We start from the raw sequence: 26,682 nt of genomic DNA, 5'->3' as shown, positions 1-26,682 counted from the left end.
GCCTGTGCAACCCAGGATATTTTCCCATTTAGAAATTCGGAGGGACCATGAAAACTGCTTTTCCTGCTCTCTAGAGGGGTAGACTGCCCGCTGTCCCCTCCCTCTGTTTCTTGCTGAGGTACGTAAAGGGGCAGTTATCACCACTTTTCCAAAATAATAGATGGCTGGGCTGGAAAGATAGGAGTCTGTCTCTGGAGGAAGTGAAATGACTTGCAGCTGAATTGGAAGTCTGCAGACGCAAAAGGCAGGAATTGGGTCCTTCAGGGCCACAAGACAACGGGAGGAGGAAGGGCCCCCACATCTGAAAGAAAGTGCAGATCTCATCCTCCTCCTTGCAGTCTGTGGTGAAGAACAGCAATGGCCAGGTCAGGACTGATGGTGCTGCCATGCCTGTGTCCCCCTCTCCTCATCTTCTCCACAGCTGTCTTCATGTGATAGACTGCACAGCCCTGCTCCGGCTACAGGCACCAGCGAGAAGAACATGAGAAGAGGGCGTGTATCTCATGGTCTCTGCATTCCCACCTCAGCAGTGAAGCCGCTGGCTGTCTCTTTAAACTGCAGCATCGTAAAAAATTGGTGCCACTTGCAAAACAAAGCAACGTGTAGAAGAGTCTCATTCACACACACAAGGTCCCTTGAGGTAGCAGAGAGAGCAACCTTCCCAGGTCTCAGACGTCAGATGTATCTGTAGAAGTCCCAGAACCAGGGAGATGATCTACACCAAAAGCACCACAAATTGTCACATTGCCAAATGGCACTTTAGTTCCAGCTTTGCCATATTCCAAACCCTGATACAAACCTTGTCACATACCCTAATGCTTATACATGAGCTGTCATGGAATAGGATCAAAGAGAAAGTCCACACCCAAGAAATGCCATGCCAGATTATTTTTCTCCCTCCGCCTACAGGAACTTCATCTGAAGAACCTTCTTTATGCGCAGGTGTTATGGAAACACAACAGTTCCCATCCATAGCAGAAGGATGCAACTGTGGCTTGGGCCAGCCAACCAAAGCCAGCTTGGCAGGCTCCCTAGCACCATAACCATAGCAGTAAAGATGGGCCAACGCGAGTTTTTAGGGTATGTTTTCAATCAAAATACGTACCCGCTATCATAGTAGGCTGCCCCCTCACTTAGCACCTGCTGAGCCTGTGCTACTGTGTCTTTACTGCTATTGCTAGCAGTGCTAATTAAAGCTAGCCCTGCGTTTGCCTATACATGTCACAGTCATTTTACTGTGTAGGCAAGCCCCGAGGTCCCAAGCCTGTCAGAAGTCTGAATGAAGTCCTCTATCTCAGGAGCAATCTGAAAGCTGGTATGAGCATTTCGGGGCATGCAGCAGTTCATTCCCACAGAGAGGAAAAGTGACTAGTAAGTGAGCCAGTGAATTCTGTACAGCTGCAGATGCTTGGCTGATTGTCGATGGAGCTCTGAGCCAAAAAAACAAATGGAAGGACTCCCAGAAATTAGCATACTGCAGTCAGTGAAAATGAACTTACACAGATTTACAAAGGGAACTTCACATTACATTTCCATGCACACAGAGCGTTGCCGTCCAAGTGCCCACTTTGCGTGTCCTTGCCATAAATTTTATGACATGTTTACATCCACTTTTATAATATCTTGGACCGTATTATTTGACCCAGATTATTGCAACTGAATTAAGAATTTCTACAGGAAACTTGAAGAGGTTTAGAAGCATCAAAGAAATATGCAGATGCAGACTTTAATAAAGCTACTTAGCTGGAAAGAATTGCCAGAAAGTATCTTTGTGCTAACGTCAGCCAATTTTTCTAAATTAATTTTCAAACAATTCGTCATCCATCCTCCTCGCCTCCTTCCAATTTACAGCAGTTATTGTAAACATTGCTAGGACAGCACAAACAGATGATAGAACACTTTCCTTTTAAGAAAGAAGGCGGCATAACATCATACCTCTACAAACTTCACCATATTTGGTAAAGATTCAGTAAATGTTTGCATTCCGTGACCACTATAGGAACAGTAGTGGTCATTTTGGTCATTTCTGTGTACCTTGAAGAGCTAAGAAAATTAACCCACCACCCAAAAACACATACAAAGCAAGTAGCTTATAGTAAGCTAATCCCCATTTTTTTTTTTAATTCTTTTTTTATATTAAACTACAGAAGCAGGCAGGCAGGCATAATGTTTTAGCATTCCAGTGACTTTTGTAACAGTTGCACTGACTTATTTGGCATCTCATCTTGTCTCTGAATATGACCAAAAGAGGGATTTTGTGTGATATTAAAGAATACAGCAGACAAAGCACTAAAGTAGTAAGAGCCATGTACCAATCTCGACTTGTCGCGATTTCAGTTTTGTAAAACTTACACGTGAACCATACAGAAATTAAGAGCATTAACAGCTGGTGGTAGCCAGGTAGAGATTAGACATTTTCCTCCTTAAAGACAAATACAAAAAAGCACCATAGGGTTACTTTATACTAATGAAGGGTGAACTCCAACATCACCACAAAAGCAAATTCTTTTAAAAAGGGCAGGACAAATCACTTCTAGTACAAGCACAAAGGATGCTGGGCAAGCTCCTTTTAACAGACAAGTTGTGCTTGTAAACGCAGAGGAGTCTCTCAGCATATGCAGGGCAAGCCTCAAAAATTTCAGCCAGTTAAACAAGACTGCCCAGCCAGCAACATTAAATTCTGAAACACAACCATTCACAAGACACCTTTTCCAGCTGAAGAACAAGGTGCAGTACCATGGGATGTTGGTAACAAGTCACATGTCTGTACATGCAGTGTTTTAAGAATCCAATTTTCTCTGCCTTCCTGGAAACAGAAGTATCACAAGCCTGTGATGGCAGAAAACTTTGCAAAGAAAAATTTCAGAGAGTTACGAGAACCATAAAGAGACCAAAGAAAATGTGGACAAATTTCAGGACATCGATAATTCTGGAGACTACTTTTAACATAAAAAGAATACAGAGACTAGAACTCTATTTAGCTGTTTTATAAAGCCATAGCAGCTGTGGTTGGGATCTACTACTTGTTTACTTGTTTTGGTAAGCGGATGAGGAGGCCAATACAACGTGTTTAGCAACTGGAGCTCCAAGTACAGAGAATGTATATGCACACATGGTGGCTTTTTTTTTTTTTAATGCAACCGATTAAGTCATGGCCCATCAGGTACAAGCAAACTTTACAGTTATGATGGAATAAAATGTTATGAGTAATAAAGCACATGATCAAAATCTAACAGCAGACTCTGGAGAAGACCATCTACCCAGGTTTTAAACATTTGTTGAGCCAAGCAAAGAACTTTCTCAAGCTGAAACATCTTTTCATGTGAAATAAATTTGCAACTTTAGGGTCTGCACTGAACCCCGCCCCCCCCCCCCCAAAAAAACCAAAAACCACCTGCCCAAAAGCCTCCATAATTTGGACTGACATGTTTTTGAGGATGAAAACTGTTTTCTGTCCACTCTTTAGTAGAAGAACGTGGTGTGAAAAATTCTGCAACTGATTTAGCTTGAGTCAGTAGCTAAAGGCAACTCAAAATCTTCCAGAATAGGGCTTGCTCAGCAGCAGTATGAACTACACACCCAGATTTTAAGAGGAGTGCAATTAATCTGAGATTTGCAGTAGGAAAGCAAGCAGCAGGGACAAGGAAGAAACATTAAGAGGTCCTGTTCACTCTGTAACACTTGGGTGTCAGAGTCAAATGCACTGGAAGTGTCCAAACTAATTTCTGGCATTTGAAGAGTTTTGGCAAGTTGCATGACTGCTAATGAGCGCTGAGACAACTCACTAGATTCTTCATTAATTCTATTTGTTTCAGAGATGGCAATTATGTCAGAATGATTGGAAATAAACCAGTGCCAATTTTCCAGCTTTTCTAACCGTGATGACACACAGCTGTAGTTATTCCCTTAGGAATCGAGAATAAGAAAAATCTAGCCTTCTCCTTGTCTTACTTGTCACAAAAAGTATTTCTTTGCATAATAAATATTTAGATTTACAGCAGTTAGAAGCAAACTCGCAGGCTAATGAGTAATAATAAAAAAATCAAGCTGGCATTTTATTACATTGAGATTTCTTACTGATTGACAGCAATCATTAACTGAAGTGTAATAGGCTGGTAAAGCTGGACAGCTTGCATAGGTATTTTTAAACAAAGGAACTGAGAAAGGTGGCATAGATAATTTTAAACACAGAAATAATTGTTCACCTTAATATAAGGACAGTACAAAAATAATTAACACATTTACATTCATTTATCCAAGGCCACCTCTTCATGAACAGGAGGGAGCAAAGACAATAGTATATTAGGAATCATACAGCTTAAATTCTCTCACATCTATTCCAAACAGGAACTAGAAAGTTTATTTAGCTTCTGTTCCCTTAAAAAGTTGTTCCAGCCTCAGATCAGGGAGAGGAACTGAACCCGTCAAAGTTTAAGCCATCAAATCCAACACTCTACCACGCTACTATTGAAAAAACATACACATTTTTAAAAATAAAGCTAACTAACTAACTGTACAGCCTGTGGTCCTGATTCTGACATTTATAACAAACAGGACGTAGACAAAAGTATGGTCTATGAAGTGAGACTGGCCACAGGCAAGAGTTAGGCCATATGTTCAATTTATAAACCTGGGATCTAAGCTTCTCTTTATAACAAGATTAGCTAGGCAAATCTGAGATAATTGGAGTTTACTATTTTTATCTCTTGTTAAGACCACATGAAAAAGTAAATAACAACAATGACATTCTGTGACAGAAAAATTAAATAAAAGAACCAATTAAAAAAAAAACCAAACCCCAAAACAACAACAACGAAAAACCCCAAAATACCTAGTAAGACCAGCCTACTAATTAGGCAACAGCTTATACAGCTAGACTGGAGAGACTTAAGTCATCACCCATTAGAAACAGAATACACAAAGGCTTAAAAATTTATTTTTATCATACACAACGTATTGCAGCAGAGATCCATAAACTCCAGCTGTTCATCAGCATGACAGAGGACATCAGATTATAAATCTAACAATTCAAGATACAGACGTTGTTTTTGAAGTGGTATTTCTGAACCTTTGTGAAGAGATGAACAAGCTTCCATTTTTGTGAGCAGCTCTGATGACATGGTGTTAGTGTACTGAAGTATCTTCATTTACATTTCCTCAAGGCTTCTCTTGATAGCTTCTTCCAATTCTGCATCTTGCTCTGTATAAATACAAAAACCCAATTATAATCTCAAACTATGGTTGGTAACTGGTCATAAACACAATTACATTAATATTACTACATAAAGCAATGAATTACTTCTGTGGGCCATGTCAGCAGACTGCAAAAAAAGATAGAGAAACAGAATGAAAGTTATTTTCCCTCTTTCTGTCTCATGCTATCTTTTCAACACTTCAACATACAGGAACAGCCTCTACAACCTTCCACTGTATTAACTGTAGGGGCAGCCCAATGATCAGTTTAAGACTATAAAGCAACTACATATTTACTGGTCAAAATAATACCAAGATTAGAACCCATATGTATGGGCCAAGAAAACCCAAGTATTAAAAACAAAAAAGACAGACACACAAAACAAGTACAGCATTTTGGTATTTTCACTCCAGTTCCATATCAGAAGATACTCCCACGTCTACATTTTAATTTGGCACCACAGTTGTCACTCTTACTACGAAGGCCAGACTTAAGTAGATAAGAAGTCATATCAACAGTAAGAATAGTCTAGATCAGAGGGGTAATATTTTTGATGGTGGGGAGGGAAGACTGCATTGCACTCATCTGACTTATTATAATAACCTCCCTTAAACACCTTTCAAAATACTCAAAGAAGAAACTCCGTGTCTGCATTACATTTAGGTTGTTTTGGGCACTAATTGTTTGCTGTTATTGAATTAAATATAAGTTAGACAAGAGTTATATGTATAGTAAATATTAATACTAATAGTATAGTTGGAAAAATTACAGCAGCTTTCAGACACACTTGTCATTCTTGAATTACTCATATTCTGCTTTAGGAGGACACAAGCACATCCTATAAAAAAAAAGCTGTCTGTTCTTATGACAAAGGAAACAGAATAATTGTATTTATTAACATTAACAGAATTTAAAACTTTAACTATTGTTGGGCTGTTTTATGCAAGGCCTATGTTTGGAACAGAAATAGTATCAAAGAATGCTTCCTCATGTCAGCAGAGCCGTATTCATTCACCTGGACTTTATTTTAACATCTGGTACTACTGATAAAAGAGGTAACTTTTTGGCATGCAGTTAGCTCCACAGCGATACCTGGATTGTCCCCTATTCCTGTCGCTGCTGAAGCAGCTTCTTCTGCGTCCTACACTTGCTTTTTGCTTTCTCCTCTTCCAGCAGCTGCTAGTGCTTTTTCCTTTTTACCCCTTTCTGGGGTTGATTTTGCCTCCTTAATCCCTCTTACCCCATGATAGAACTGCCATCAACCACGCACACAGCCAACAAATGCAGCTGAAGCCAGGCTGCTTCATAAGGTCAGATGCCATCAGCGCTGCAGCATCAGAACTGGGACCTCCTGTATGCAACAAATGCCACTGCTATCCCTGATGGCAGTACCCAGTGCTAGGGGGACCTGAGCGTGGCAAACTTTCAGTACTGTAGATGAATACATTGGACATTTAGTAACTATTTAATAACAGTTGGTAAATTTATAACTGAATAAATTCTGGGAATATAGGATTCAGTTATCAGTTTCATCACTGACTGTGTACAAATTATTTATTGATTTTCTTTAGTTCGTTTTATTTCCATCAAGTGGAAAGGCAGAGTCAAGCCTTTAAACAACAAATTCTTTTCGAAGTGCACTGTAGTCTGTCACCAAAAATTAATGATTACATTGTATGAACACCACCAACTAAGCACAACAGCAAAAGGATAAAAGCAATTTCAAATAAGATACGATGTGAGCAGACAGCTGTGCTGCTGATTCGAACTTGTATGTAGATCTACAGCTCTTTTAGGAAACCAGAATGCTTTGCTGAGATATTAATACCTTATTTTGAACTATTTATTCAGAAGTTCAATTATTTAGTCAGCAGTTCTACTCTGAGTCAACACAGTCATATTAAACTGGTACAAAGTGAGCTCAGTCAAGTCTTTTAATTGCACAATACCCTGTGGTGCACCAATAAAATAGACTTCGAGTCTGCTGGCACACCTTTCAGGTTAGGAAATTATTTTTTATTTATAACTCATCACTGTGTTCTTAACTACTCATGATTGTCCAGCGGATTTTAGAGAGTATTCATAAGAGGTCACTTGCCGTAAAACTGATTGTAAGTTTAGTTTCTATATCTTCCATAATTAATAGCACTCTTGAACACAGAAAAGTAAAAATTAACAGACCTTCCTGTTTCTTTGTTTCTTCTAAGCTCCTCTTCACTGTTAGTCTGATATTTTCATCCTCTTCGCTATCTGAACCTTAAATGCACAAATGAAACATAAATTACACATTGGTTCTAATAAAAAAGTTACAGTCCCCTCTTGCATTTCCTCATACTGTAACAACATTGTAGGTTGTATTTGAAGAAATACGCTTGTTATGAGCTGAAAATCAAGATAAAAATACATTACAGTGGTAGTTTAAGACAGTAACTCAAGACAGTTATTTTTCAGCTATCTTCTCCCCTTTCTCCCCAAAATCTAGAGGCAGACTGCTTCAATTTATATTATTTTAAAGCAGTAACAAGAAATAATAGGTGCAGAAGCTACTGTTAGTGTCTACTGCATTTGCTTTTTTGTAATACTCAGTTATTTAAAAAAAAAAAAGGACATTACTCACTTTCTACAAAATCTATCAAGGATTTAATTATGGGAAGAAGTGTTATTAGTGTCTCTGCCTACACATGATTTTAGCTGTATTTTGTTGCCTAAATACTCCATTTGGACAATGGAGTGCTATAACTCAACTGAGGAGTGCAATTCAGCAGATGTTGTTCAAGTCTCACAGAAGAAAAAAGTCGATACACTTAGTTTAATCTGCTAACTCACTATAGCCAAGCCCAGCCAAAACTCCACCACCTTTCCCTTTCTAAATAATGCTCTTCATGAGGCTGGTTTCCAGTTCCAGAATGACGGCTCTGTTTTGAAGTGTCTAGTAGGGACTCATGTACCAAAGGTGGGTTGGTTTTTTTTTTCCCATTTGTTTTAAACAGAGTCTCAGTAAACTATATGTTAAAAAAAAATGAAGTCAATGAGTCACATTATGTATTCATTCTCATGCTACAGGCTATTGCTATTTTGGGAGACAGTCACTGTAATGAGGTCTTATAGTATTCACAATCAACTAGGTCTCCTACGGTCATATCAACAGAAGCACTTCCCTTCAAGTCATCACATTTATTAGTACACCAATGTACTTCCGATTACGTTTACCAGCAAAGAACATTCCCATATGGACATCTAATTTACTGACTGTCTGACATCTGGCATTTACATGAACCAAGTTAGACATTCAAAGTAACAGGTACACTTGCTAAAATTTGTTTCAAACCTCTGACACATATACTTTGTTTGAACAGCAACCTTGCTGACTTTCCCAATTCCAGGAATACAGACTCCAACAGCTGGTATCAAACAGAGATCAGGAGCCCACAAAGATGCCAGAAATAACTGGATATACACTGCAGTTAAAATGATCTTTCTCCAGTCACCTGGCAGACTGTGAATCCTGTCTTGGAGCTGCCTGCTATCTCTGGGCAGAAGAGATACTATTTTTCACATCATCTTCCAAAGCAAACACAAAACCCAAAAAAGTGCCATTATACTCACTTATGAAAGGAAGGGAAAAGGCTTTGCACAAGTGCCTTCTCCCTTATTAACCATCCTTTTAATCTTCCAACCTGGAAAACATCTCAGACTGCTCTAAAAAGTTTTGTATCTGTTAGAGGTGTAACAGTTGAAGCAATCACTTCCTAACTCATTTCTTGGCATAAGTATAAAGGAAGAGTTGAGTTCTTGTGAGCAGTAACGCATAGTACAAGAGGGTCTCTGGTTTATTACCACTTCAAATAAAAATGCATTAAGAGCACTTTTCTGTAGGTTTGTGGGGATTTTTTAGGCGACTTGACAGAAGATGGAGCCAAATGGGCAAGGCAATATTCTCCCGATTGGCATCTTGCATAGACGGTTAAACAGCAGAAGATAGGAGTAGCCAGAAATCCAGGAGTTTCTTCCAGATATGACCTAAAGAAGTCAACTTTCCTGGAACGGGTTATAGAGTCAGTTAGCATTCACCACAGAAGCAGCCATGATGGCAACCTATTGACACACCGTTAGAGGACAGCACTTTCCACCTTACTCCTGGCTCCCCTGACCCAGGCAACAAGCCAGCTTGACACTCGCTTTTCAGAATACAGCAGATCAGCAGCTAAGTTGACTTTACTGTCAATTAGGACAGTTATGAACACTGAAATAGGATCTGTAGATAGAATTATTTTAGTTCATTAAGAAAGTTTAGGATTCATCTTATGTATTAATGCAGGCCTCACCTTGCCAAAATGTTTTGCTAGTCAGACCACCTTAATTACACCACTGTAATAACATGGGGTACATACTCATATTGGAACAGAGGTATATGCAAACTAGCATGCAAAACATTTAAATGTTTTTAAAACAAGCTGCCTGCACCATGATTTATCACTGCACCTGATATGCAATAACTAAATACTACTCGACAGTTACCACAGAGAACAGGTTTGCTTAAAGCATGGTTGAAGACAAGAACATTTCACTGCCAGAAACTATAAAACTTTAAAATAATTAGTACTGATGATCTTCTGTTAGTTTGATGAGGGGGAAGAAAAATCAGCTCACAGTCAAATGTAGTTATGAAGCATGTTCAAAGTCTCATGAGCTACACTCTGCCTTCACTGATCTGGCAAAGCCTCATAAGCAACACTCTGCCTTCACTGGTCATTATTTGCAATACTTCTCTCCCCTCTACCTAACTGTATTAACATACATCCAACTTCCCATGGAGGCAGGTGGTGGCTTTTCTGAAATCTTTGAGTTAGTAAGTTAACCTATTAAGAGGCTAACAAAAAGCCAAACCTTATTTAGGAGGTTTTCACACAAAGGCTTGTCAGGTATCTCAAATTACACTGAGACCTTCCTTATCCAGAAACAAAGACACGGTTATGCTTGTTCTCAGTGTTTCCCCCTGCCCCTACCCTCCCCAAACCTATACAGAGCAAAGACTAAAGGCACAAAAGCAGTAAAGATGAGAATTTTAAGATGTTCTGATATGGCTCTACAGGAATTGGGAATAAGTCTGTAACAGTCAGAAGAAAAGCTGCCTGCAGGCAAAAATTGTAGGCAGAAATGCTCCAACAAATAAGGGGGCAGGGGGCAGGAATTCAGCTTCATTAGGGGCTAGACAGCAAGAACTATTAGTGTGTGTCATGGTTTAACCCCAGCCAGCAACTAAGCACCACGCAGCTGCTCACTCACTTCCCCCCCTGCCCAGTGGGGTGGGGGAGAGAATCAGAAGGAAAAAGGTAAAACTTGTGGGCTGAGATAAGAACAGTTTAATAGAACAGAAAGGAATGAACTAATAATGATGACAGTAACAATAATAAAATGACAACAACAACAATAATAAAAGGATTGGAATATACAAAACAAGTGATGCACAATGCAATTGCTCACCACTCGCTGACTGATGCCCAGTTAGTTCCTGAGCAGCAACCCGCCCCCCAGGCCAACTGCCCCCAATTTATATACTGGGTATGACCTCACACGGTATGGAATATCCCTTTGGCCAGTTTGGGTTAGCTGCCCTGGCTGCGTCCCCTCCCAACTTCTTGTGCCCCTCCAGCCTTCTTGCTGGCTGGGGATGAGAAGCTGAAAAATCCTTGACTTAGTCTAAACACTACTAAGCAACAACTGAAAACATCAGACTGTTATCCACTTTCTTCTCATACCGAACCCAAAACGTAACACTATACCAGCCACCAGAAAGAAAATTAACTCTATCCCAGCCAAAACCAGGACATTGTGGAACTCATCACTTGTCAACCAAAGAGAAAGAAAGGCCAACTAATTGGACGGATGCATTTTCAACTCAGAAGACACCAGGCTGCTTTTCCACATGGGAGAGGTCATTGTGCTTGATCTAATGTTGCTCATAACATGTCTGTACCCTGTGACTGAACTCTGCTCTCAAGGAGATTGTGGATTCCAATTAAGAATATACTCCATGCAGGTATCCCAGAATGTCTGAGGTTGGAAGGGACCTCGGGAGGTCATCTTGTCCAGCCCCCCTGTTTAAGCAGGATCACCTAGAGCCAGCTGCCCAGGACTATGTCCAGATGGCTTTTGAATATTACCAAAAAGATACTGTACTGGGGAGCTCAGAACTTGACAGTTATGGCCTTACCAGTGCTGAGTGAGTTATGGCCTTACCAGTGAGAGGGAAAGGACCACCTCCCTCAACCTGCTGGCAACAGTCCTCCTAATGCAGCCCAGGGTACTGTTGGCTTTCTTAGCCATGAGAGCACATTGCTGGCTCGTGGTCAACTTAGTGTCCACCAGGCCCCCCAGGTCCTTTTCTGCAAAGCTGTTTTCCAGTTGGTTGACCCCTGGTCAGCATATATCAGTGCCTGGGGCTGTTCCTCTCCAGGTGCAGGGCTTTGCACTTCTCCTTGTTGAGTTTCATGAGGTTCCTGTCAGGACATTTCTTCCCTGTCAAGGTTCCTCTGGATGGCAGCACAACCCCTCTGGTGTATCAGCTGCCACTCCCAGTTCTGTGTCATCAGCAAACCTGCTGAGGGTACACTGTGCCCCACCACCTAAGTCATTAAGGAACACATTAAAAAAGACCAGACCCAGTATTGACACCTGGGGTACACAGCTGGTTACTGGCCTCCAACTGGACTTCATGCCACTGATCAACATGTTCTGGGTCTGGCCATTCAGCCAGTTTTCAATCCACCTCACCGTTCGCTCATCCAGCCCTTCATCACTTCATCAGCATATACTCCTGTGGTACTGCTGGCATCTTCTGATGATGAAAAGTGAAGGAGAACGTTTAATTTAGAGAAATCAGGCATGTCCTGTCTCTCTTGTTAAAATGCTTAGCATGTTCTGTAGCTCCCAACTCCCCTGGGGTCAGAGGAAAAGCAACTGCCCGGTTTCTCAGCCAAGAGATCTTAAGATATAGCCTCTTCTCTAGTACATTTTATTAAATAAACAACAGCTAAGAAACTCTGACTGTACCTATTCTCTCAAGGAAATCCTACTGCTCACTATTGCCCTCACATATTGCCAAATTCCTGCTGGAAGAATGAAAAAACAGGAAAGCAAATTCTGGATGAATATAGAACACAGAGATCAGAAAGATTAACCCTATAGATGGGAGCAAATATGGTGATTTTTTGACATTTGGCAAGTTTCTCCTAGAAACCCGTTCTGGGAAGAGACTGGTAAACTTTCACAGAATGCAAGCGCCACCCACTGTCCTGACATCAAAGTGCCACAGCTTGAATTTGGGTTAGCTGCCCACATGGCTCAGCATAATCCCCACTCTATAGCTGATCCTCTCCTCTTGCAACCCCCCCTAGTTACCACAATCCCCTTAATTTCCATCAGGTTTACTGGTTCCTGTCTCACCAGAGACTCGATTTCCGTTCCCCAGCCTCAACTGTCCTCCCTTGCCATACAACTTCTTAACACACCTCCTGACTACTGCACACATTGTACAGTCCCACACCCTACCTCCATTTCTCTTTCCTACAATGCCCCTTCTCTTAGTCTTTTCTGTAACTCTCAATCTCATCCTCTCTTTCCCATCCCAATGTACGGTGAAATTAGTATCACACTTAACTCACTGTCTCTCTAACTACTGACCCTTTTCCTTCTACAGTTGATGTCTGAAGTTTTAGTGCTACCTTACCTTAAGGATACCATTGAAGTTACCTCATTTAGGATCCTAGTGACTACTTAACCAAAAACTTAAAATCAGTACCCCATCCTTATCTTCATTAGCAATGACGTTCAGTATGTGTGATCACGCTGCCTTTATAATACTGTTCCTTGGCTTCCAGAATCCTTTCCTTTATTCCTTCTCCAATATGTCCCCAGAGGATCCTCCCCACATACTCCTCCCCAATACTTACTGCTCTAATCTCTGTTTCTTCATTAAGGTAACATCATCTGTAAATGCAAGTACAGCTGCTCCCTGCTGAGGGTTCACAAATACACAAGACCTCTCTTCCTCCATGCAAATTAAAGCTTCACTCTATATCTCTCTCCCCACAGATACTCATTCATCTGTTCATTCAAGTGTAGCATGACTAAAAATAAAGCTCTCAATCCCTCCCCCTCCTCCAATTGCGTTTTTTGGAAACTGTGGCCAATACCATGGTGATCACTCAGGCTTTCATTTAACCTTCATCTTAGACACCTCTCTAAAATTCACAACCAGATTAAACTAAACCTTGAGGATTTTTTTGTATGATCTGAGGTCTTCCCAGTTCATCCACTTGGCTACAATTCTTGTTCAGACTCATTATCTTAGGTCTTAATACACTGCTTTCTCCCTAGGGGATATGCATATATTTAAAAGGTGCACACAAGAGATGCCACTGACATACCAAAGCCAATAATAACTTCCTGTTGTAGCTAAACACACGGTTACAACTCAAGGGTGACTTTCTTATCACTCCCCACTGCAATAGGCTGTGGCCACTGTAATAACAGTGTATATAAAGAAATAGATTCTTACTAGAGTAACCATCATTCATTCATGGTGCGTCACACTGCAGATGCTCATGCCCTTCACATTCAGTCTCTTTGGACAGCGGGGGCTGGAGGCTGTGACCTATCTTCAGTCATGTGCAGTCTGTGTTAACTGAAGGTTCGAAAAAAGCAGAGACTGGGTGGGGTCAGATGTGGTATTCATATTGGATGGACCTCAACACCCATGAAAACTTGACCATTGAGAAGGCAAGCAATTATTCTCAATTTCTACTGTAAATTAATTCTTAACTCCTCTTAAATTTTTTTGTTGGCTCTATGTAAACCAAAAGCTTTTTGGGATAGTGGGAACTAGGAAACTTGGCAGCATTCATCAAAATGAACTGAAATCCTGCTCTTCCAAATATAAACTATCATAAAAGCTATATGCAGTAGTATGTAAACACTTCAGGCAATAGTAGCAGATTGAAGATGCAGGCTGACAATTCCACTTGAGCACAGTGGAAATGAACCTAATTCATCATAGAAGAGGTGCAGTGGCTATTTGGCAGACAACATAGTACATCACTTTACCATTGATTTTGACAGTCTCATGAAACAGCCTGGCTCTTTAAAAGAAAGGAGAAATACTCCAGAAAATTTGGTCCTCTTATTATTAAAAAAAGTCTGTTTTACTTAAAAGCTCAGTCAATAAAGGATCTCATTTGAATATGACTGAGAAATACAGTTAAGCTAAAGCCATCAACTTACACACAAATCACTTTTGTCAACTAAGAAGTTGGGGCACTCCTATCAGTGTCAGGATGGACATGATGACCCCTAACCTACCATCAGCTTTGCCCTCAACATTGTCCAGCACTCATTAAAAGTATAAGCTGTAGCAGTACTGTCATGACTAGATATCAAGTGTCAAGACACAGACAAGGGAATAATGGTGTTTTTCTGCATGCTACAAACTTTTCTTTACAAAGGAATTGCGAAGGGAGACATGGAAAACTCTTCTCTTCTACCCTTCTCAAACCACTCTAACATGCATGAATTGTACATCTTGTGTTGTGCCTTCAGCATGAAAGAAAAAAAAACCTTCTGTGTTTATGAACTCAGGTTTAGCAGCAGGAGAGAGCAAATAAGAATAAATGTCTTGCCTACTCTTTTCATACCTAAAAGGAAATTAATGCATTCACTACTGCCAATGGTCTCCTAAGGCAACATACAGTCGATACCTGTATATCAACATATGCAGGAAATTCTATTTTTATTTATTTATTTTAAAATGAATGCATGTACCACAGTTCCCACAGCAGTTCTGCTGACATAGTAAAATGGTTCAGAAGGTGCAACTGTCAGATTGCCACAATACAAACACAATCCAGCTGCTCACAAGCTAATGACAGCTCTGTGAAGGCGATTCAGGGAAACAGGTTTTTCATTTTGAAGTTCATCCAATACCAACAACTGTCTTCTATTTTTCAACACAATTCTCTGTGGTAACTGTTTCTCACTTATTTCTCCCTCCAGAATAATAGCCATAGGCTTGAGAAAGTCACAAAGCAAGCAAATCTTGTTTGTATTTCCTTATGTTCAGCTGCATTTCTGTAACAGGACAACAGGTTGTACCAGCCTATGATACCTTGCATGACTTTCCATCTCAGCCCTCTGATACTGGTCTTGCCACATTAAGACTTGCAAATGCTTACTGATGCTGCTGAGCCATACAGTGAAGTGCGTATTACGCAGTGGCTTTATCTTTTTAAAAAACTTTATAGACTCTTCGTAACAACATCATCCCACACGCAGCGAACATAGGCCTATTAGCAAAAAAGATTTTCTAATGTCCTGTTTTAATACAGGAACAGGAGACAACGGCGGCTCTCACTGTCTTGGTCCGCCCCCTGCTGACACTGACTGGAAAAGGGGACCAAGGATGCCTCAAGACAATTCTGTTCCTTACAAGTTTGCCAGGGAACGCTGACAGCCAAGGGACTTGTGCAATTCCATCACTTTCCTGCTCAAAGTATTTTTATTTTTTTTTTTTTATAACAACTGCATGCATAACTTAAGTGGGATGCACAACAATCAGAGAGCCAGCAAGTTGAGGTTTAGGGCCTCTCAGTAGAGTCCATCACCATAATAGTACATTAAATATTAACATAGTAAAGGACATTGAAAGAAGGGTTAGATTAGGAAACTTCTGAAAGCAAATCCAATATAAAAAAAACCCCAAACCTGGAGTATAATTTATACACAGAAAATTGTTAGATCAAAGATATCACCTCTGAGCCAGTATACCCCGTGAATAAAGCTATCCTAGCCAAACTACTCAGGCAGGGAGCTAGAGTACCCTTACATAGCAAAACAGTCATTCCCCTCTCCTCACTGTCTCATAACGTTAAGTCGCACAACAAACTGTACAAGAAAGGAAGCCCCTACAGCTGAATTGACTTAAACTGACTGCTTGCAAGTTCCAGCTCTCTTCCAACTCTTCCTCCCAAAACCATGCAAAGCTCCCAAAGCAAAAACAGCCTCCTGCATTAATATACAATTATAGCTAGAATTACATTAGAAGAGATCTATTAATCTAGGAATTTCAATACACTCTACAAAGAAAACATTCATAGTGGGAATACAATGATTCAATGTGTAGCTTTATGGACAACTGTGGAGAAAAGCAATCTTCCCCTTTGAGCAAAATCACCTGCACCAGTGAAAGGTGACAGTTCTATAATTAACTACGCCAAGAAATTTTACTGGTATGGCTGCCTCTGGCTGGGAATCACATCTCCATAATCCAGCTAAAAAATCTAGACCAGCAAATGCCTGGGGTAGCCAGAAAACTCTGTAAGCACCTTTTCAGTATCAGAAGCACATAAATCAATCCCAGCTCACCACAGATCATTTTTTTCAGGAAACCATTTAATTATCCTATCTTTCTTTTTCCCTCTAATCGATCGATGCCAATTCACCAGTAGTGCTAGCACTCCACTTCAATCTTCCTGGTAGAGCAGGAGTACCACGTGATAGCTCTCATACACCTGCATCAAGACTAGCAGTGTATTTTTCTGAAAACAGTTTAGGGCTAGTTCAGAAACAACTTTCTGTAATACGCACTTAATTTACAAGCACCCCAAACCACAACAAGAACCCAGGAAAAGCAATAATGTGTTTACAGAGAAACGTCAGGTCTTCTAGGAAAAGTTTACTTCCAAGATATTTTTAGATACTGAGAAGTATTAAAACTCACCTTGGCTCCGGTATCCTTTGCACGAAAATGAGCTGGCTCAGACCTCTTTGATTATCCTATATAAAACCAGCGTGATTGTTTTAGCATGCCATTAATTAGAATATGGCATTCCAGAGAACTTAAAGGCTTTCCTTGATACTTTTCCTCCAAATAGATGTGTTAGCCATGTACCAGTGAAGACACTTATCAAGTGATTGGGAGTAAAGAGGAGGACAATCAGAGTTAAAATAGGCAGAGATATTTGGGGAAGTAATGATGCTTTAGCAGGGTCATGTTTGTTTCAGACCCAGAACAAATCAAGCAAAGCAGATTTGAGTACATATTGACAAATATGCACGAGAGTGCTCTAGAAAGGAGTTTTCAGACTGAAACAACAGTTTGTCTCTCCTATAATAATGAATACAGGGAGGACAGAGTTTGTCATGTTGAATAAAAATGCTTAATTAAGTCTGGTTTCGAAGCTTGCCCCAAGCAAATTGATTTTTCTGATCTATATTTCATAGAAATACCAGTACAATACAAGAAGCATCAAGCAACAGCTTGTGTTACCAGCACATGTTCAATTCTTTTATTGGAAAGAACTACCGGTTTACTGGCAAGATAGTGTTTAATGTTTACTTTCTACCTTTTGTGGTGTCTGAAATGCTGTTTAGCAAGGCACACATCATGTCTCCTTCAATGTGGTGAGGATTTAGGATGCGAGCTGACCGCTGGGTCATCTTAAATTGAGTTTCCAGTTCCAGGAAGCTTTTGTCTCCAGAAAGTATGGTGAAAGGAATTTGCTTGGGCAGGTGCTCATCCAGACGACCAGCCTGTACGGGAACAAATGACAAACGTTGAACCGAGATTATGTTTTTATCTCATGGGGTTTGGCTAGCTTTTTGTAAGACAGGTCTTCATAGGAAAGCCTTCTACACTTCTGTATCACCACTTTTATGGTCCAATGCACGTTATACCACTGTGAAAGGTACTATTTCAACAGTTTGACACTGCGTTTATTCTATACATATGACAACAGATATAGGAAATGGCTACCAGAACAGTACAGATGGAACATGGAACAAATTCCTAAAAAGCAGCATTTCAGAACCATCTCTACATAAAACAAGTCATCTGTGCAGAGCATTTTAAGAATCATAAAAAAGTGTAATGTAACATAAAAACACTGTTGCAAAACACACATATCATGATACCTTGATTAATTAGATTGACTAATTAGATCCTCAAGTAGCTTTATCTAACTCATAAAGCACCATATTAAAAACATGAGTCCCCATGGCATCCCAGATTCCTGTCCTTCACTTGCACCCCTCCCAATCCAGCCAAAGCCCTAAGTCTACTGAACAGAGGGACTGCTCTTTGTCAGCCCAACAGGGTCTCTGAAACTAGCACCCATCCAACTCCAGCTTAAAGATGGCTCTAGATTTGGGCTACTTGAAGAGAGAGGCAGAAGTTACATTTCTCTGAAACAGAAGGGGGGGAAGGGGCACAAAAAAAGGGGGTGCAAAAAAAGGGGGTGCAAAAAAAAGGTAAATCACTTCTCAACAGGCTGTCTCCACTCAATTCACTGACAGGTTTATCATTCTTTTTAGAGGATGCAGAAGTCATATGAAGAGAATCTGAGAATCTCATCTGTAATTAGTACTTGATGTCAACAGCAGATATCATCTGTCACTCTTCTCTGGGTACAGAAACACAACAATAAAAGTGTGCACTAACTTACATGAACACAGAGAGCAAAGTCTGCTGCTTCTCTTCTGGTACCACAGCGTGGATGAAGAAAGAAACATCCAATCCTCTTAAGATAATTGTAAATTTTGCACTGCACTGGAGGTTTCCAGTTGCTGTATCCTCCTAAACAGTGAAGAAGAAAAATAAAAAAGAAAACAAACAAAAACCAGAAATGCCACCATGAATTAAGAATGCAAGAAGGCAAAAGCAAAGATAAATCTGGCTTTAAAGACAGAATTTATTTTGACCAATGCAAAAGCTAAAATAAACATATAACCAAAATCTCGAAAGAACCCTTGTTCTTGGGTTAGAAAACAAAAAAGGAAAAAGTAGCTAGCCTGATCCTACACAAAGCCTCTCATTCAATTTTGTGCGAATTTTTCTGCTAATCTTGAAAGACTTATCTTCTAGATATCATGTGCATTTAGACATAAGAACGTATTTTTTTTAGTTTTAAGCAGAGTTATGGTTAATGTGCAGAAGCAGAGGAGCTCTGGGAGCATAGTACAATAATAGAAATGCTTCTCTTAGGGAATCCTGTACTAATGTAATGCCCAAGGTTATTTCCACCAGATTCTGTAACTGCCTGACACATCACACGGATCCTCTTTTTAAAGAGTTCTGACAAGAACTGAAGCAACAGCTGAAACAAATGCTGGAGTCCTGACAAACACTTGGATGCAGTCAAGGATAAGCAAAATGACGCTACAAGTGGGGAAAATAATAAGTGCAGGAATTTTCTCAACAGTATCCTAAAACATGTAGTTACTGGCTGAGAAAACAGTTGGATAATAGAGATGAACCAAGTAAGAGGCCTGCTACAGATAATACCAGGCTGAAACAGCTTGTAAGGGGAAAGAAAGAAGCAGCAAGTCTCTTGAGAAGAGAGGGAAAAACAGAGGCACTTGGAGTTACTCTGACAACATAAAAAGACAAACAACTGAAGGACAATTTGAAGGGAGTAAATAAGAATTTCATGACATCCCCAAGAATATAATAATGGAAGAAATAATGAGTCTGCAATGGGGAGGAAAAAAATGTTGCTTTTTCTGCCAGATGATAGAGTGTCTGGATGTAAGAAAGGATTTTGAATGGAAAGTGAAAGCAGTCATTAATGGCACTTCACGTGACAACATGTGAAATTAAGGCTCAAGTAAACATGCAGTAGAGGATTGTGTATTCCAACCTGCCCACACCCAGTCCAACAAAGAAGTAGAAGCAATCTTCAGTAGATTTCTCCTGGGTTTTTTTGTGTCATCCCCCCCCTTTCCAGCCTAATGGTTATAAGACGGTATCAAAAATTATCTCAAAGCTCAAAGATTTAGTAACAGACTACACAGAAATGATTTAGGGGTATCTGTCCATGAGAAAAAAAGTATTTGCAAGTCATTCACATCTGTTGTGACAGCCTTGGTCACGACTTGTAATCACTAACCTTGGCTTTTGGCTGCATAAGTGTGCAACATAAACATTTGACCAGGACAGCTGAAAACAATGACAGAACCGTATTTACTCTGGCAGACCTAGATCACAAATGGGTGAAGGACAACTGAATATCTGAAAACAGAAACAATATAGAGCAGGGACAATACAATGGAGGAACTCAAAGCAAAGCTAAGGCTGTATTAGCAATAGGAATAACAGAAATAATACAAAAGTATCATATAAAAATAATAATAAAAAACAAATTGGAAACGTTGTTTGGGAAATGCAGAAAAAAAAAAATCAGAAGAGACAGGGATGTCGCCATTTTCACAGGCTAAACAAACAAGAACAGCATGTATCAAATAACTCTGTAAACCACTACTATGAGAGGGCACCTAAAACAATAAATCCAGATGTGCCTGGGAGCCTTAGTGTTCCCAGGCTCTGTAACAATATAGTTGATGCTAATAAACTGATGAAGTGTTCTCTGATATTAATATGGCCCATTTTAATCACCATTTACTCTTCGGTATGGGTTTTTCAGTTCAAGTGCTCCAGGAGCCACTCCCACGAGGCAGCCTGCATGCAGCAGCCCTGTTTGGGGAGCAAGAAATTGAGTGGCACTGATGTGGGCTGGGCTGTGCTAGCAGGTGCCTGTGTCTGGAACATCCCTGGGCACAGTGTCATAGCTAGCACAGAGATACCTTTGGGTAAGATTATTATATTAACAATAGATTAGTAACACTAAAACTGTACTATGGATTATTTCTCAGATAGGTCAGCGAAGAGATATTTCTGACAACAATACAGTTCAGGCATTTCTGAGTTCAATCAATTTTTTCTTACTGAATCAAACCAGGGCATTTTAACCTTGAAAAACAGCACAGAAGACTCTGTCATAACAGACAAACTTGGGTCAATTAATGACAAACCAGTTTTGAGTCAATTAAGTAGAATAACAAAGTAAGACTGAAAGCAAGTGTCTGAATTCAAGTGGGGAAAGTTTGATATAACTGTGAAAAATTATTCTTTACTAAATAATTATTTATAAAACACAACGGAGTAGCTTTGGACTTCAGACGTCAAACAGGCCTGACATTTCTTCAAGTCAGATTCCTAATAGTTTCTTATTTTTATGTGCAGAAAAAGAAAAAAAAATGTTTCTCCAAGGCCAAGTGGATTGAATAACTATAGAAATGAACACAAAACCTTCAGCAATTAAAACCACAACCAAACCCCAAATCACAATAGCCTTAGAAGTCAAGAAGTGCAGAGGTGAAGTGAAATTTGACCAGAAGTCAAGCTGGGTAAAGCCTCACAAAAGATAGTAAGAACAAACAACAGGTTGTTCAGCCATACAGAAAAGAGAATATAAATAAATGGAGTAGCCAGGCAGCAAGGATGGAATAGAAATCCAGGATGATTAGGTATAATCTCAACCCTCAAAATCAGTGTTTTCTGTGGCTTTGTGCATGTACGCAAGAATACTGTTACTGTGCAGAGAGGCCAAATGGTAGGTAATGACAATACAGGCAATTATACAGAAGTAAAGCCTGAGCAGAACACAAAATCCTGAACCGTTAACTTGCTTTAACAGAGAAGACCAGAGGATTTGTCCCCAGAACTCCTAACAACCAGACATTACACTCAGGTCCAGGAGCAGAGCTAAAGAACTTATACTTTACATTAACAGACATACTTGCTCTGCCTTCATCAGCTAACTGGACTACCTGTTTCTAAGAGGAAAAAAAAAAAAGATTCAGGCATCAACAAGCCTTTCTGTCCAACCTCAGCAGAATGGAAACTCTCAGCTTTCAGGATGCCCTTGATTATCTTCTAAAGGAAGAGATAATCAAGAACATTAAGTGAAGAACTGCAGTGCTGTCCACCAAGTGTAAAACACACCTGACAATTCCTACGAGTCTGCTAAGATGATGCCTATGTTTCAGGCAATAAATATTTTGAAACTATCCCTTATCTAGGTTTTACTAAGTATTCAATGTACCAGAGGCAAAATAATTATAAAGGCATATACAGAGAAAAACAGTAGAAAAAGCATGAGGTGGACAAGAAGTTGGTTCAAGAACAGTCAGGTAAGGAAAAGTATCAAGTTAGAGGGATGCTATTGGTAGACTTCACAAAAAGCTTTCTTACAAACCCATAACTCTGCAAGTTCCATCAATCACCTTGTACCACTACTGGTATCTTCCAGATGTGAGATACACCTATTGATATGCAGGATGACCACGGACATCTTTAAGGAGCGACCCAGAGACAGTACAAAATTCAAGTACAAGAATGTAAAATCATGCCTTTTGAAACTAAAAAGAAAAAGAACATGTCAAGGACTTGGGAGTTAGAAAGAAAATAATCTCCGAGTATTACGGCTGTCCTGATAATTACAAAAACCTAGTATGATACAGCCTAGAGTAAGTTCAGCAGGTAAGCCAGAAAGACTCCTAAACCGTTCAGCAATTCTGGAACATATTCTACAAGGAATAATAAGAGCAGAGGAGGTTAAGACTGACTTAGAAAAGCTCAAGAACATTTCTATGACATGGTGCCTGTGACACTGTGACTTAAGAAGCCCTTGTGGCTGCTTCTTCCTGTCTTTCACTCTCTCAGATTCAAAGAATCTCTGCTCAAGTATCTGTGTAGACTTCTTAATCTTATCTTTGTATTTCCTTCAACCGCTTTTTACCTTGAAAGCCCCAGATAAATGTCCCTTGGTTCAGGTTAGCTGGCAGCTGCGTGAATAAGCTTCCCCAGTTGTCCAGATCCACCAACACAATATGAGTCATGGTACTCAGGTAGTCAAGATCAGGAAGTTCACCATCTTCAATGGGATAAAAAGGATGCATTTAAAGTTCACCTGACTTTCTGGTCAACCAACATACATCAGCTTAAGATATGCTTTTGAAAATTCATGTATTCAACTGTTCTATAAGATAAAAGTTATAGAACATGATCGTATTTGGTGATTGCATTGTTTTTAAATCAACTGAAGTAGCATTTAGCAACACACAAATCACACAAAAGAAAGTAGAATCTAGCTATATGATGGCATAGAGCTGGATAGTTTTGTGGTACGCACAGAAAGCTATTGTCCTGCACTGAGACATTTTAATAGTCCATTTAACATTCAGCTGTGCACCCCCGACTATGGCAAGTCTCTGTAACATTTAATTGCTTACATGCATAAAAGCACGTAAATTGTTTAGAGACATACTTTTTGCTGTATATCTAACATAAATGTCAACCTTTTAATCAAAAGCATTATGACACCATGAGTAATTAAAAACACTTCCAATTTTTGAACACAAGGTACACCTTCAGCATTCTTGTTGTCATTCTTAGAAGTGACATGAACGTAAAAAAAAAGTATTTGCATGCTCAAGGCAAAAAGCCTAATACATAATGAGACTATAAATTCTCAGCCAAAATTATTTTTTGGCAAGCTAAGGAAACTGAGAAGATGGTGTTATAATAGGACTGCCCACACAGAAAGTACTACCAGGTTCATAAATATTTACACATACAAAGGAGGCAAGTTTCTCTTGAATGTGTAAGTATTACAGACCACTCTTACGTTTCTAGGAGTCAGATCTCTGTTTGCGGTCCTTGATTGTCCTCTTCCTTTTAACACCAAATTATGCTCCCAACTAATTTGAAAATTAAATGTTTCAGTCCCAGGGTTCCCACATCTGCCTACTTTTTGTTTTTTGAAGACTTCATGCATATGGCATATAGCAATAAACTGTTGAGTCCAAGTTCTGGAAACTCAAATACCAAGAATTCAAAATGCAGCTTTGAGAAATAACAAACATCAAATTCTGAGCTGATTTATAGACCGGATGTAGGCAAATGGTATGCTACATACTTGCACTGACATTGAAACAGAGTGTGTTAAAGACAACAACATTTTTCTAATGCTAAAAAAAAAAAAAGTCTACAAACCTTCACCAGGTTCTTCAGAGTATGTTGAGTTCTCTTTTTTTTCTTTCTTTCCCTGTATTGGTCCCTGCAGAGGAGACGATTGTGGTCTTTCCTGAGTCTTGGATGGAGATGCTTGAAATTTTAGTTTGTGAGGTCTTCTGTCCACACAAGCCCCACTTGCTGTGAACTTGAATACTGTATTTTCCAATTCTGATGCAAGACTTGATAGATCAGGTTTCTGCAAGAAGCAGTGTTTCATGTGATAGTGCTGATGTGCACTCTGAAGATCGTCAAAGTTTTTGTTGCATGCAGCACATCTAACAACATACATCTCTCCCTTATGTTTCAGTGACGTGTGACTGCTGAGATGACTGTTCAAATCAGCAAAATTCTGTGCAGTTGCAGAACAGAAGCAGCATCGAAACCATAAATTTCCTTTTTGCAGCATGGCTTTCTGACAATTCCCATAATCGTGCTTCCTGTTTGCTTTGGAGACATAAGTTGTCCGGCAACCACAGGTTAAACGGTCTCCTTCTTCTACTGGGAGGAAGTCCTCCTCTTTTTTTATTGATACTTCCATCTGCTCAGGCACAAATGCATAGTCCATGCTATGAATCTCCTTATAATGGATTAGAAATTCTTCTTCTGTGTCAAAAAAGAGATTACCACAAAGGCCACAGAAGTATTTAGTCTGTATCTCCTGGTTGTGATGCTCTTGGAAGTGTCGCTGTAGTGTTCCTACTTTCCGAAAGTGATTTCTGCATAAGCCACAGCAGTATCTGTGAAATGCATGGCTTTCTAATGACATGCAATGCTGTTTAACGCTCTCTTCAGATTCAAACATCTCTTCACAAATGTGGCATTGCCATTTTCCCAGAATAGGACTTTTTTCAGAGGAGAGTTCCATAGGACTAGCTATGCAGTCTTTCCTTTCACCTGCAGAAATGCATGCTGCGTCAGAAGCAGATGGCATAGGCTCATCTTCTAAAGCTTCTTGCTCATAATAGTAACTATGTCCACCATGAAATTCACTCACGTGTCCCATAATATCCTCTTCTCTGAGGAGATCTACAGAGCATGCTCTGCACCAGAGAAGAAAATTAGTCAAGTGTGCTCCCCCATGGAATCGACTCATATGCAGGCGGATAATGCTCGAATTTTCAGCAAGCTTTCCACACACAGCACACTTGTGACAGATCCGATTTGCAGATAGAATGTGCTTTTCTACTGACTCCTCTGTAAAAAACTTTTGAAGACATTCACAAAACCAGGCTTTTACTTTGCAAGCACTGCCCTGACATTGGTTTGCTACATGATCTTCATTTTTATCTTTTGAATCGCTCTTCCGTTTTGAAGGAATAGACCCCATTTCACTGGTAGACTCATTCAAAGTCAAATGTCTTTTAAGCAGTGGTCTTGACCGATCCACAATATGGCACAAATGAGACTGATTTTTATTTTTTCCATTGATATGACAGAACATCAAGATGGACTCTTCCATTGTAGTAAGAACTTTAATGTTATGTTGAGTGGTTTGCTTATGCTGGGTGATCTGATTCTTATCAGCAAACAGTTTATCACAGTTCTCACAGTGACCTTTTGTTTTAAATATCTCTGCAACTTGGGAGATGCTCTTCTTTGACAGTGCTACGGGCCCAGAATTACGACAACGTGTTCTAGAATGGATTAAAAAAAATAATAAAGATGTTATATCATAACCTGAAACATTTTTAAACTTTCAGATTTACTTTGAAATATTACCTAGTAGCTACAGCAATTAGTCCATGGAAATAGTGTCCTCTGTATACTTTAACTCACCTACTAGCTCGCCAACAAAAACATGCAATGCCTATCTAGCTCTGCAACTTTAAGAGAATTAGGGCGCTAATTTCCAAAACTAGCACTTAGATTGATGCTTATGTTGTTGACATTTTAGAAATCAATGCTGCCAACTTAGAAAAAGGTGGAACAGAGACCAAGTTCTGTTGTTCTGTTACAGAAAGCAACAAAAAGGATACAGACATCAATCAGCATTCTGCAGTGGATTGTGTGGGGCAAGGCAGGGTAAAAGACATGGAAAGGGGGCAGGGTTTTTGATAGTTTACTCTGAAAGTCAACATTCAGATGGTCCTAGATGCCCTGAAATCCACTAGCACCACTAAGAACACGTCTGCCTATGGATGTTCACATTATAAAGACAGCTGTCTCTCACAAACCTGAAATGAGCCGTTAATTCCATATGCGAGCGTAGTATCTTGGTAGCAGGATATACACTTCACTTGGATAGGGGACCTCTTTGCACAGAGATATCAGAAGGTTCTTTGCATAGGATGGGAAAGGTAGAGGAAGGCCAGCCTTCATTTCATCTACAGTATGGAATGGCAGAAAGTGCAACCACACGTTAAAGAGTTCCTTCATAGTACATCTGCTCTCAGATATGACCTAGTTACAATTGTACTCGTTTGTCACGGGTTCAGAAAGCAAGTTACCATGTGTCAGCTGAGTCGGTAATTGTGCAATGGAAACTTTTAAGTAAAACTGCATTAATTTTTTAAACCTCTGTAAACAATCTCATTTTCGAATGGGCATCTTGCTTTTTCATACTTAGTGACTGACTCTACTT

General features: G+C 39.8%; 1 protein-coding gene across 1 annotated transcript in view; it reads right to left on the bottom strand.

The window, feature by feature from the left end:
* Window positions 1-4,914: 4,914 nt before the first annotated feature.
* The window catches only part of ZNF451 (zinc finger protein 451), a 44,806-nt gene continuing 23,038 nt past the window's right edge, over window positions 4,915-26,682 (bottom strand). The window contains 9 exon segments of the mRNA XM_069804560.1: window positions 4,915-5,200; window positions 7,376-7,450; window positions 17,593-17,779; window positions 18,691-18,821; window positions 22,825-22,959; window positions 24,081-25,735; window positions 26,276-26,316; window positions 26,318-26,341; window positions 26,343-26,425. Coding sequence (XP_069660661.1) covers window positions 5,148-5,200; window positions 7,376-7,450; window positions 17,593-17,779; window positions 18,691-18,821; window positions 22,825-22,959; window positions 24,081-25,735; window positions 26,276-26,316; window positions 26,318-26,341; window positions 26,343-26,425 — 2,384 coding nt within the window. The 3' untranslated portion in view covers window positions 4,915-5,147.

The sequence above is a fragment of the Haliaeetus albicilla genome, chromosome 17 (assembly GCF_947461875.1).
Source record: "Haliaeetus albicilla chromosome 17, bHalAlb1.1, whole genome shotgun sequence".
Lineage (NCBI taxonomy): Eukaryota > Metazoa > Chordata > Aves > Accipitriformes > Accipitridae > Haliaeetus > Haliaeetus albicilla.
The sequence above is the reverse complement of the archived record's forward strand: the minus strand, read 5'-3'. Positions and strand labels throughout refer to the sequence as shown.